The sequence below is a fragment of the Zalophus californianus genome, chromosome 10, assembly GCF_009762305.2.
Source record: "Zalophus californianus isolate mZalCal1 chromosome 10, mZalCal1.pri.v2, whole genome shotgun sequence".
In the NCBI taxonomy this organism is placed as follows: Eukaryota; Metazoa; Chordata; class Mammalia; order Carnivora; family Otariidae; genus Zalophus; species Zalophus californianus.
Genome location: NC_045604.1, coordinates 104,286,759 through 104,300,070, shown reverse-complemented (window position 1 = coordinate 104,300,070; position 13,312 = coordinate 104,286,759). Strand labels below are relative to the sequence as shown.

Below are 13,312 nucleotides of genomic sequence, written 5' to 3'. Positions count from 1 at the left end.
CTCAGATACCAACAAGATGTATTTCAAATAGTTTAATTTTAAAAATATGCTATTCAGTGCTAAAATATGTCTTCACTCACTGTTGCCCATTTCCATTTTCTTAAACTTTTTTGAACAAAAAATAAAATCACAAAGTTCAATTAAACATGCAGATTTCAAAGAAGAGGGAATTTTCTAGAAAGTCTGAGCTGAAGGAGTACTGTGGGCGGATGGGTACTGCTGTCAGAACCTCAAATCCTTGCTGGGGGCAGAGTCTGTGGCAGGAGGCAGGGGACCGTAGCAGGAGCAGGGGATGCTGGAATGAAATCTATAGGTGAGAACAGGGAAGGCTGTGTGTGTGTGTGTGAACAGGGAAAGGTGTGTGTGTGTGTGTGTGTGTGTGTGTGTGTGTGTGTGTGTGTGTGTGTGTGTGTGTGAAATCTATAGGTGAGAACAGGGAAGGCTGTGTGTGTGTGTGTGAACAGGGAAAGGTGTGTGTGTGTGTGTGTGTTTGGGGAAGAGGATGGTTGTGTGTGTGTGTGTGTGTGTGTGTGTGTGTGTGTGTGTGTGTGTGTGTGTGTGTGTGTGTTTGGGGAAGAGGATGGTTGTAGCAGGGGTCAGCAGCTGGAGAGCCCATGAGAGCCACGATAACCTCAGGAATAGGGAGAAGTGCCAGGATAGCAGGAAACCTATCCAGATTTTTCTGCCCCCGTGTAGAGAAGAGCCCTTCCCTTCCCTCCAAAGTCTCTACCAGGCTTTCAACAGCAGCTCACAGGTCCCTAGCCGGATGGGAAAGTTCATGAATCTACAGTCTCCATTCAAGTTCAAGTAACCTAGGCACTCTCTTCTCTAGAGGGTGCCTTCCACATCTCTTTCCTCCTGTAGAAGTGCCAGCAGCTCAGTCCAGAGGTTCTGGAGCAGAGACTGCTTGCTACCTGGAGGTGACAGATGAACCTTGGGATGGCTGATGCTCCAGCCTATTTGGGGTGCAAAAAAGACATGAATGCTCCTCTTCTCAGGAGCAAGCAGACACAGGTGCCAGGGACGGGAAGATGATGCTACAACCCCAAGTCCTATGTCCAACCTTCCAGCCCAGAAGGCTCCTATGTGCGGGCTCTGGACCCCAGTGCTTGCCCTTACCCCAGCAACAAAGCACAGCCAGAACCAGAATGCAATAAATAGAGGCAGGGGGCCAGGAGGCGAAGGGCGCCAGGACAGTGCTAGCTTTCTGATGCTGTCTGCGGCACCGTGGGCTGGTCCACACAGAAGCGCTTCAGGGGTGGGGCACTGGAGTCTTCCTCTTCCTCAACAACCTAGGAGCAGTCAGAGCATGGAATTATAATAGGGCTACCCCTCTCTACTAGAACCTCCCGCCGACCCTAATTACAGCCCAGAAGAAGGTTACATCTGCAACTTTCTTCCCCTACCTTATAACCTGGAAACACCAGTGTCCCTTGCTGCCTCCCCAACCTGTATTTGATGCTATAAGGTCCAATTCATATTAACGGAGTCTTTTTTTTTAGAAACTGGAAAATCCAAAGTGGTTCCTTACCTGTGTCTCTAGTGGAACTGGTTCTTCCTTCGTGAGGGTGGGAGGTTCATCAGCAACTTCTGAGGCAGGCAGGGAGGGCTCTGAAAAAGCAGCAAGGTCAGGGGCGCCTGGGTGGCTCAGTCAGTTAAGCGTCCGGCTCTTGATTTTGGCTCAGGTCATGACCTCAGGGTCATGAGATTGAGCCCTACGTCAAGCTCCACGTGGAGCCTGCTTAAGATTCTCTGTGTCCCTCTCCCTCTCCCCGCCCCTCTAAAAAAAAAAAAAAACAAAACAGCAAGATCAGTACAACTGCATAGCCTCCAGCCTCAAGCTGGGGGAGCTTCCCTAAGAGTTATGTAGTGGCTTGTTGGTGGAGGGCAACACTGGCTGGAGAAGCAATATATGTTATCAGAAGAAATGTGCAGGACACAATGCAAAGAGCATAATTTCTGAAGTCAGAAAGCATGAAACGGGAGACACCCAGTTCCACCAGTTACTAGCTATGTGATCTTGGAGAAGCAATTTAACCTTTCTAAGACTCCACTTCCTCGTCTGTACAATGGAATAACACCTATTTCACAGGGTTTTTGAGAGAATTATACCAGGCATCGAATATGACAAGTGCCTTACACAGAGCCTGGTGCTCGATTATGTTGTTTTCTTCTTTCATTCTGTGAGAAGGGAAAATCAACCCTTCCCCAAAAAAGCCCAAACTGTTAACAAATGGTTCAAGGCTGTCAGGCCAGGAGCACCTTCTCTAGCCTCTTCCTCTAAGGAAAAGAAACTTCCAGAGTACAGGCCCCTCCAAGCTGCTCGTCCTGGGTCAACGGTGACTCACCCTCGAGGATCTCCTGGCCCAGAGTAGGGGGCTGGGAGTCATCTGTGCGGAAGTCAGAGGTGTGTGCTGGGCTCAGGGACTCACTCTGCTGGGGGCTGGGGCTTGAGTTGGTGCTGCTGTCCACCTTGAGTTGATAGACATCGGATACAGAACTCTGGTTGCTATTTTCATCTGAAAACCAAACATGACAAAGGCAACAGCTGAGAGTAGTAATGTTTCTTGAGAGTAACTCGGTACAGAGCCAAGGGCCTGGTGTCTCCTCAAGCAGCCATGGGCACAACCAAATGCAATGATCGCTGCTCAGATGCCCCCTGAGCCAAAGGCAAACAAACAAAGGTAGGGCAAATGATCAACAGTCTAAGTTGATTAATTTAAACATTTTCTATTTCACAACATATATTCTAAGCACCAGATGCAGCCAAAATCTTTCAGTTTATGCCACATTTATATTTCAGGAAGGTCAGGATAAGCTTAGTAACCCCTTCTTTACTACCCACCAACTGTAACTTGGACCTGGTATTTTCTCACTATCCAGTGGAAGGGAGTGACGTAGCTGTGCCTCTCAACCTTTCTCACGACACAGGATGTGCAGAAAATGCTAAAATCTGCCCGGCCTTCTTGGCTATCTCAAGGAGGGTGGTGGTATCTGAAAGTGGTCACACAGGCCCTTCAGCAGCCCAGGCTCCACCTGACCACCTCAAGGGTAAGAAATTCCCACCGGGGAAGGTCTGTCTGAAGGCTGCAAGTCACCACCTGAGTTAAACACTCAGGAGTCAAAAACTCCTTCCTCCCCCTCACCTGCAGCAGCCGGCACCCAGCCTGATTAGCCTGACTGCTCTGACATCTCCTCCTCTCCTGCCACCGTAGGGCAGGCCGCCTCCTCTCTGGCCTGGCCTCCTGCAACAGCTCCCCCCGACTGCACTTCCTTCAATCACCTGTACTTCACACCATCACCAGAGTTATTCTAAATCCTTCCGGGGCTCTCTGCTGCCCAAAGGATATAATTCAAATTCCAGGGCTTCCCCAGGGCAGGCACAGATGGCCCTATCACAACCTACAAAATCTTTTCTGATCTCCAAGCTCACGGCCGCGGACCTCCCACACTCAAGCCTTGACTCCAGCCACGCGGACTTACTGAGGCCCCACTTCACACACAGGTGTCCAGTGGGACTGCTCTTTCCAGTCTTCCTGGAAAGCCCCGATACAGACCACTACTCAGCTCAAGCATCACCTCCTCCGTGAGCCCCAGGTTCCAGGCTCCCTTGGGTGGAAATGACCAGCTTCTCTATTATGCTCCTGTTGTATCCTACGCACACCTACACTCATTATTTTACACACCAATTTCCTTCCATTACACTCTGTGCAGGCAGGCTTTGTGGCTTACTTGCCCCGGAATCTCCAGTGCGGTACACAGTACCTGGCACACAGGAGGTCATTAAATGTTCACTGAATGAAAGGGATGGGATGGTGGCCAGATTGAGGAAATGGAGCCTCGTATGTCTCCCAGAGCTTTGTGATTATTGGACACCCCACACACAGCTAGAAAACTGTTCCCTTGTATTCCCCTTCTTCTATCATACTCGCTGAACTTGGGGGGGCTGAGGGAGAGGTGGAGGGGGGATACCTGCACACTCCCAGTCTTGTTCCAAAGGGAAAATCATAAGCCTTTTCTAGTCTTTACTCCTACAAAGACAGGATCTTCTACGCTAAAACTGAAGCAGCATTTTACTATAAAAAGAATAAAGCTCTGTCACTTTTGAGCTTAGGCAAACTCTTCTCTGAGCATTGGTTTCCTTCCATAGGGCTGATGATAACTGCCTGCTTTATGTCACAGGCAAAACAAGAAGCTCAAGTGCAAGTCCTTCTGAACAGCAGCTGCCACGCAGGTGTGAAGGGTTCTCTGGGACTGCAGTGCCAACACAGGCGGGACATTTACTGAAGACCAGTTGGTTCAGGAGGTGGAACTTGGCTAAAAGTGGACAGGAGAGGCCCTGGCTTTGGGCGGCCTACTCTAAGGCACTATCATCATAAAACATACCATGTAAAGAAAAGAGCTTCTGATCCAGAAAGCCAGGACCTAACATGGGGTCTGTCACTTACTGGTTATGTACCTTGAGATACAGAACTTCAGCTCTCTGAGCCTCGGTTTCCCTAAATGGCAAATGAAGCTCCAATCATCTACCTTGCAGGGTTGCTGTGAGGTTTAAATGAAAAGCCGTGATGTAAAGTGCCAGCAAGATACGAGCAGAACAGCAAGCACTGAAGTGACACATGGAACTTTCTTTTCGTTATTAATGGGTTCATCTAAGTGCTGCTTTTCCTGCAAGGAAGACACATGGATGCAACTCACCCTGGAATTCAAGAAGGAGAGAGGAATTGGCTGAGGCATCAGAGGGAAAGCCATTAGGTTCCCGGGCTGCTGAACTGTTCGATTTTGACTTTTCTTTCTAGAAAAGGAAAAAAAGAGGAATATGACAGAGCCAAGCAGGAGACCCACAGAGAGGGAGAAGGGTGCTATGTGAGACACCACAGAAGTCTGGATTAGGACTGAACAGGAACAACGACAACAGTGTGAGAATCCAGGACCCAAGGAATAACAGAATCCTGGACAAGGTGTCCCCAAGCCTCAGTGTCTCTTCTCTATCTTGTAAAATGGATCCTGCTGGCACTAATATCATGACTCAAAAGTGAGAGGCAGATACGTAGGCTTCCACTAGAGCTCCCTGTGGTTCTCTTCTGCTTTCTGCCCTGAGCTGAATGCTCTATCCCACCCTTCCCTATGTGGATGGAACAGAAATACAGAGTACTCATTTGAGAAGGATTCCTGTTTTGGTAGCACAGCAGGAAAAAGGGAAAAAAACGGGCCTCTGATTGGACCCAGGAAGGAGTCGCTTTATATGTAACACAAGCAGTGACAGGACAAAGGGGCCCTGCTAGCCTGATTACTGACCAATCAAGCCATCCATTCAGAATGACCCCAGGTCTACCTCTGCCTATAACACCATTTCCTTCAAGCAGGATGTAGGTTACACATGTGGGGAAACAGTGTGAAGGTAAGCACAAGCTTGCAAGAAACGAGCCCAAAGGAAAAGAAATAAATCCATCCAAAAATTTCCAAATGAGAGCATCTCAACAGCCAAAAGTTTAAATCTGGGTAATCTCAGATTTACTAATTTATACTTTTTAAACATGTCTATTTACTATACATGCATTTAACTTTTGTTAATAACTCAATCCTCTCTGCAATGAATCAACTGCACACATTCATGTACTGCTTTCCCTTCACTTGTTTCATATGCAGACATTTTAATGCAATTACACTTCACATTTAACCAAAGAAGCTACATAAACACAATTTTTAAAAATTTACTTATTTATTTAGAGAGAGCACACGCTTGAGCGGGGGGGGGGGGGGTAGTGGGAGAGGGAGAGAGAATCCCAAGCAGACTCCATGCTGAGCAGCAGCAGCAGAGCCCAATGTGGGGCTCGATCCTACAACACTGTGATCATGACCCGAGCCGAAATCAAGAGTTGGACACCCAACCGAGCCACCCAGGTGCCCGCAACCGAAAACTTTTAAATGTACACTGCATAGAGTTTGTGTCAAGATAATCTACTCTCTCATCAGTGATGTCCCACTCCCCCTTGGATCCTTCCCACTCCTTCTTCATCAATTTGATCATCATTTCCCATTTCCCTAATCTAGCAGGTCTATACTAGTACCTCAGAAGATGGCCCTCTACCATGGACCACTGGAGGGCATATAAACTGAGGGGCCTCAGCAAACACATGAGAAGCCCTTGGGAGACACAAAAGGAACTGGGTCCCGGGCAGGGAGAATTTGAATTAGGAAAGGGCCAGGGACTTACATGTGAGAAATGGATTGGGGTGGGGAAAGGCTTTCTACCAGTGCCTCCCACTCCCCATTCACATGCCCAAGAGATTTAACTGCATCTCTGTGGATAATGGCACCACTAGAGCCAGGGCTAGATGAAAAATCAAGGGTGGCTCCAGAGCTGCCCTAACTTTCACCCACCAACTCCCTGTGGCTGGCAATGACAAGGAAGGATGGCGGCTCCCAGATAAAGGTAGCACCTCAAGACTGGTACTAGGGAGTCCCCTGGGAGGGAGGGGAAGAGGGAGTGGGGGCAAAGGAAAGGCTGAATCCTGAAGCTCACCCAATGACCTAAATTCACTGAGAGGAAGGAAAACCACAGCCTGGGCTTACATCCTCCCTCAGTTACATATTGCTAGCCAAGGCAGCTCAGAGTCCCCAGGGAACAAAAAATGAGTGCACAGAAAAAACTAGCCAGACACTGGAAGAAACAAGCCCCATTAAAGACAATAAATAGAACAAGCTGTACCAGAAGAAGGAGACTAAGAGAACACAAGAATTTAAATAAAACAGTAAGTCTCAGGGTACCTGGGTGGCTCAGTTAGTTGAGTGCCCGACTCCTGATTTCGGCTCAGGTCATGACCTCCGGGTGATGAGACTGAGCCCCCCCCACTGGGCTCGGGGCTGAGCATGGAGCCTGCTTAGGATACTTTCTTTCCCTCTCCCCTTCTCCTCTCCCCCTCAACTGGTGTGTGGTGCTCTGTCTTCCAAAAAAAAAAAAAAGAAGAAGAAAAAAAAATCTTAAAAATAGTAAGTCTCCTCAGAAAGATAAGGATACTGGAAAGTTGTTTTGAAGAACCACCAACTGAGGAAATTTGGTATGAATAATGTAATTGTTGAAAATAAAAATTAAGTGAATGAGTCTAGTAGGAGAAATAGATACAGCTGAAAATGAGCAAAAACTGGGTTGAGAAATCAGAATACATGAGAAAAGAATGAAGAGATGAAACAAATGAGAAGAAAGGGAAAAACAAAGCTAGATATGAACATCACAGGATATTCTTACAGAAGTCCTAGAAGAGCAAAGATAGGGAAGAAATTCTAAGTTTCCAGGAATACAAGAGGACCACCTAGGAAGAATCAAGAAAAATTAGACTGACACTAGACTGTTCAATAGCAACACCAGAAGCACAACAATTGAGTAATAGTTTCAAAATGCTGGAAGAAAACCCAGAATTTCAGATGTAGGTAAAATAATCAGTTAAACATAAAAAATGAAACAAGGATACTTTCAAGAGTAAAAAGATATTTTCAGAAAGTTTTCTCCACAAAAGCTCTCTTCAACAAAACTCTTGAAAGATACGTTACAACAAGAAAAGAAATGAATCTGGGAGAAAGCAATAATAGGTGCAAAGAGTGTATAATCTGTAACACTTACTTTGTCTAACCAAGCATTGACTAAAACAAGAAACATCTGTAAAAACTGAAATATCTGAACTGAATACCTGATCTGAAATTCCAGTCAAAACTAAAGACAGGGTAGGGATGGAAGTGGGGGAGGGGTGAAGGAGAAGCGGTTAAAAATGTGTTATGGGTGTTACCAGGTTCCAAGGGTAAAAGCAGATTTTTTTTTTAAGATTTTATTTATTTATTTGACATAGAGAGAGAGACAGCAAGAGAGGGAATACAAGCGGGGGGGCGGGAGAGGGAGAAGCAGGCTCTCCGCTGAGCAGGGAGCCTGACGTGGGGCTCCATCCCAGGACCCTGGGATCATGACCTGAGCCAAAGTCAGATGCTTAACCAACTGATCCACCCAGGCACCCCTAAACACAGATTTTTGATAAGCTTCATACATTGACAGGGAAGAATAGTAAGTATAAGTCTTACTAAGTTAGAGGTAGGCAATAGAAAAATGAAAACAGAATGCAGAACTTTCAAATCAGCAAAGAAAAATTTGTCTAGCCATCATGAAGCAAAGAGAGAAAAAAAAGTGTATTATGGCAAAAATCCTTGTCCATTTTTTTTTAAAGATTTTATTTATTTATTTGACAGAGAGAGACATAGCGAGAGCAGGAACACAAGCAGGGGGAGTGGGAGAGGGAGAAGCAGGCTTCCCGCTGAGCAGGGAGCCTGATGCGGGGCTTGATCCCAGAATCCTGGGATCATGACCCGAGCCGAAGGCAGATGCTTAACGGGTGAGCCACCCAGGCGCCCTCCTTGTCTGTATTAATAGAATTTTTAGGTGGTCACACTTCCCCAGCCTTCCTGGCCACTAGATGTCATATAAGCTATTACAAACACACATAGTAAATACATATGTCCTGAGGCAATTTCTAGAAGACTCCTACTAATCTTCATGAAAATTCTATCGGTCCATCCTTCCACTTCTCTGCTACTTAGAGCCTAAGCGTGTAGAATGAATGGCTGGATCTTGACCTTGGAATACAAGGTCAAAACTAGAGCAGAGGAATGGGGAGTTACTTAACAGGTATAGAGCTTAGTTTTGCAAGATGAAGAAGCCTAGAGATTGACTGCACAAGGTGAATGTACTTTTTTTTTTTAAAGATTTTTATTTATTTATTTGCGAGAGCGAGAATGAGAGAGAGAGAGAGCACATGAGAGGGGGGAGGGTCGGAGGGAGAAGCAGACTCCCCGCTGAGCGGGGAGCCTGATGCAGGACTCGATCCCGGGACTCCAGGATCATGACCTGAGCCGAAGGCAGTCGCATAACCGACTGAGCCACCCAGGCGCCCAAGGTGAATGTACTTAATACCACTAAACTGTACACTTAAACACAAAAATAAAAAAATACACTGTACACCTAAAAATGGCTAAGATGGTAAATTTTATGGTATGTTAAACTAAAATTAAGAGTCATTACTCTCTAAAAAAGTTTAGAAAAAAAAGGATCAGAAAGGTTGGAAGAAATCTGAGCCCTGGGGACTTCTGGAGCAGAACCACACCAGCCCTGGACTACATGCTTCTAAGCACTAGCCTTAGAGGATTAAGGAAAAGAGTAAAATAAACTTCTTAAACTACAGCTATTTTGAGTTTTCTGTCACCCACAGCAAATCTTAATGCTAATACACCCAATAAACAAAAACCATGAAACAGGTGACAAAAAAGAATTTCACAACACACTAATCCAACATAAATCAAAAGGAGACAGGGTAGAAATTGTAATATCAAATAAAATTGAAATTGAGGAGAAAAAGTTCTGGATATAAGGGACAAAGAAGGACATTATATACTAGTAAAATGAATGACAGGACAAAATGACATAATAATAATGGCATAATCATATAAATACATCAAAAACAGAGCTTCAAACATAACATGACAAGTGACTCATCAGCCATGAAGAAGCAAACATATCAACAATTTCACACACCCTTTTCAGAAACATAATAGGACAAACATATAAAAAATAAGCAAAGATATGGAAGATTTGGGTTAACATAATAAATGCTTCAATTGTTTAATTTCATCCCTAGAGAGTATATTTGGTTTTTTTTTAAAGATTTTATTTATTTATTTGAGAGAGAGAGAATGAGAGAGAGAGAGCATGAGAAGGAAGAGGGTCAGAGGAGAAGCAGACTCCCCGCTGAGCGGGGAGCCCGATGTGGGACTTGATCCCGTGACTCCAGGATCATGACCTGAGCTGAAGGCAGTCGCTTAACCAACTGAGCCACCCAGGCGCCCAAGAGTATATTTGTTTTAATCACAAGTGAATGGCCTGAAAATCAATCATGTACCAGACAAGATCACAAAAAAAGTCCCAATAATCCCAAAGAACTAATATCCTACCAATTCAATAAAATCAGTACACCAATCTTAAAAAGACAGTTAAAGAACAATCTCACATATCTAGAAATTAAAATTCATTCTATTAGTACTTGCTTTGGCAGCACATATACTTAAAAAAAAAAAAAAAGAAAGAAACATTCTATTAAATAAACTTTGGATTAAAGAGGAAACCAAAGAGGAACTTATGAAAAACTTAAAACTTAATTACACCATCAATGACATTTTGACATTCATATATGTCAAAATTTGGGAGAAGACTAAAGTGAAATGTATTTTATTTTTAACTAATCTCTACGCCCAATGTGGGCCTCAACTCATGACCCTGAGATCAAGAGTTGCATGCTCTAAGGAGTGACCCAGCCGGGCACCCCAAAAGCGAAATATATTTTTTTTAAAAAGAAGGGGTGCCCACCTGGCTCAGTCGGAGGAGCGAGTGAGTCTTGATCTTGGGGTTGGGAGTTCAAGGCCCACATTGGGCATAGAGATTACTTAAATACATAAAACTTTAAAACCGTATAAAAAGGGGCTCCTGGGTGGCTCAGTGGGTTAAGTGTCCACCTTCAGCTCAGGTCATGATCCCAGGATCCTGGGATGGAGCCCCACATTGGGCTCCTTGCTCAGCGGGGAGCCTGTTTCTCCCTCTTCCTCTGCCTACCACTCCCCCTGCTTGTGTTCTTTCTCTCTGTCAAATAAGTAAAATCTTAGAAAGGAAGGAAGGAAGGAAAGTAAAAAAAAAAACCTAGAAAAAAAGAGCTAAGTTCAAAACAAGGAGCCAGAAAAAGAACAACAGAGTAAACCCAATAAAACAAAACAGAAAATTACAATGGCAAAAACTAATGAAATAGAGAACAAAGCAAACAAAAAAAGATCAACAAAAATTACATTTTTTATTTTCATTTTAAAGATTTTACTTATGTATTTGACACAGAGAGAGAGAGAGAGAGATGGCGTGCACACACACAAGCAGAGGGAGAAGCAGGGAGCCCAATGTGGGACTCGATCCCAGCACCCTGGGATCATGACCTGAGCCCAAGGCAGACACTTAACCGACTGAGCCACCCAGGAGCCCAAAACATTTTTTAAATAGACTTCAGGAGAGACAATGAACCAGATCATATTATGGAAAAAACACAAATAACATGTGAAAGAGGTAAAATAATTACCAATATAACAGAGACTTTGAAGTACATAAGAAAATCACAAATAACTACATACCAACACATGTGAAAACTCTGATCAGTGTTCAGGGTATTGCTGGCATCTGAACAGGCCAATTAATTCCTCATTATACAAGACTGAGTCATGCACTGCCAAAAGTTTAGCATTACTGGCCAACCGAAAAGTGCCCTGCCTCATTTCTAAACACAACTGGGGATATGAAGAAAGTGGAGGACCTAGCACTGAACCCTATTAAAGAACCAATGGTCTATTTGCATTGCATAAATTTCTAGGAAATATATAAAATGCAAAATAAGTACCAAAAAAAGAGAAAACCTAAATGCACCAATCACCGTTAAAGCTACCATGATGACAGTTAACACCCCTCCACCAAAGGCCCAGAAAGTACTAAAGGTGACTTCTACCAAACTTTCTCATTTTATACCAGTTGTTCTAGAAATCAAAAGAGGGGAAAGTGCCTAATTTGTTTTAGGAGGCGAATGCAATCTTAATACCATAACAAGGTAAAGACAGCATAATAAAAGAAAATTGTAGACCAATTTCACTTATGAATCAGATGCAAATATCTTAAATGAAATATCTGTGAATTAAACACCACATTCTATGGGGGGGAAAGAAAGCATATCCAAGTAGGATTTCTCTTAGGCCTACAAGAATGTAAAAGTTTCAACATCAGACGCTTTATTAATATAATTCACCATACTAATACATTACAGATTAGAGGAGGAAATCTGCATGCTGGATAAAGCCCAACATCTATTCATAATTTTTTTTTAAGATTTTATTTACTTATTTGACAGAGAGAGACACAGTGAGAAAGGGAACACAAGCAGGGGGAGTGGGAGAGGGAGAAGCAGGCTTCCCATGCAGCAGGGAGCCCGATGTGGGGCTCCATGAGGGCCTTGATGCAGGGCTCAATCCCAGGACCCTGGGATCATGACCTGAGCCGAACGCAAACACTTAACAACTGAGCCACCCAGGCGCCCATCTATTCATAATTTTTAATGAATCTTAGAAAACTAAAAAGAGGGGGCGCCTGGGTGGCTCAGTTGGTTAAGCGACTGCCTTCAGCTCAGGTCATGATCCTGGAGTCCCGGGATCGAATCCCACAGCGGGCTCCCTGCTCAGCAGGGGGTCTGCTTCTCCCTCTGACCCTCTTCCGTCTCGTGCTCTCTGTCTCTCATTCTCTCTCTCTCAAATAAATAAAATCTTTAAAAAAAAAAAAAGAAAACTAAAAAGAGAAGGGAATTTTTATTTTGATAAAGGCTAATCTTCCCAAAAACCTACAGCAAGACAGAAAATTCATCCTACTTAATATTAATAATAAATTTATAATTTAGTATAAATTATATATAAATTAATATAATTTAGTATAATTTAATATAATATTATAAATAAAAGTCACACTAGCCCAGGAGGAAATAAACAACAACAAAATAGAATGCAGAACTCAAAAACATCTAGATATGACTATGGCACACAACAGAGCTGACATCACAAATCAAGAGAGAAAGGATAGGTTATTTAGTAATAGTATTAGGGCAAATAGCTCTCTGTATGATGGAAAATTAAAATTAGATTCATATCTCCATCATTAAACAATATATCCAAAACATAACAGATGGAGACGTTCTTTATGACCATGCAGTGGAGAATAATTTTGAAACAAGACTCAAAAAGCAAAAACCTTAAGAAGAAGTTGATTAGGGTGCCTGGGTGGCTCAGTTGGTTAAGCGACTGCCTTCAGCTCGGGTCATGATCCTGGAGTTCCTGGATCGAGTCCCGCATCGGGCTCCCTGCTCGGCAGGGAGTCTGCTTCTCCCTCTGACCCTCCCCCCTCTCATGCTCTCTCTCTCTCTCTTTCTCAAATAAATAAATAAATAAAATCTTTAAAAAAAAAAGAAACCATATTTAAAAAAAAGAAAAGAAGAAGTTGATTAATTCGACACAAAAAAATTAAAGGCCTGTTACTGACAAAGTTATCAGACAGGCAACATGTCAGAGATATCTGCAAGGTACAAATCTGACAGGAGTTTTCTGTGTCTAGGATATCAACGAATCCATGCAAATCAGAAAGGTAAAGACAGGAAACCCAAAACAAAAATACGCAAAAAAAGAAAAAACAGAGAAGAGGATATTCAAA

At 43.7% G+C, this 13,312-nt stretch overlaps 1 protein-coding gene across 1 annotated transcript in view; it reads right to left on the bottom strand.

Annotated features, from left to right (window-relative positions):
* Window positions 1-513: 513 nt before the first annotated feature.
* BCL7B (BAF chromatin remodeling complex subunit BCL7B) overlaps window positions 514-13,312 on the bottom strand; it is an 18,432-nt gene continuing 5,633 nt past the window's right edge. The window contains exons 3-6 of the mRNA XM_027613146.2: window positions 4,699-4,795; window positions 2,349-2,519; window positions 1,532-1,611; window positions 514-1,292 (exon numbers count right to left, since the gene is read on the bottom strand). Of these exons, the coding sequence (XP_027468947.1) occupies window positions 1,200-1,292; window positions 1,532-1,611; window positions 2,349-2,519; window positions 4,699-4,795 (441 nt within the window). The 3' untranslated portion in view covers window positions 514-1,199. The remainder of the gene's footprint in view (window positions 1,293-1,531; window positions 1,612-2,348; window positions 2,520-4,698; window positions 4,796-13,312) is intronic.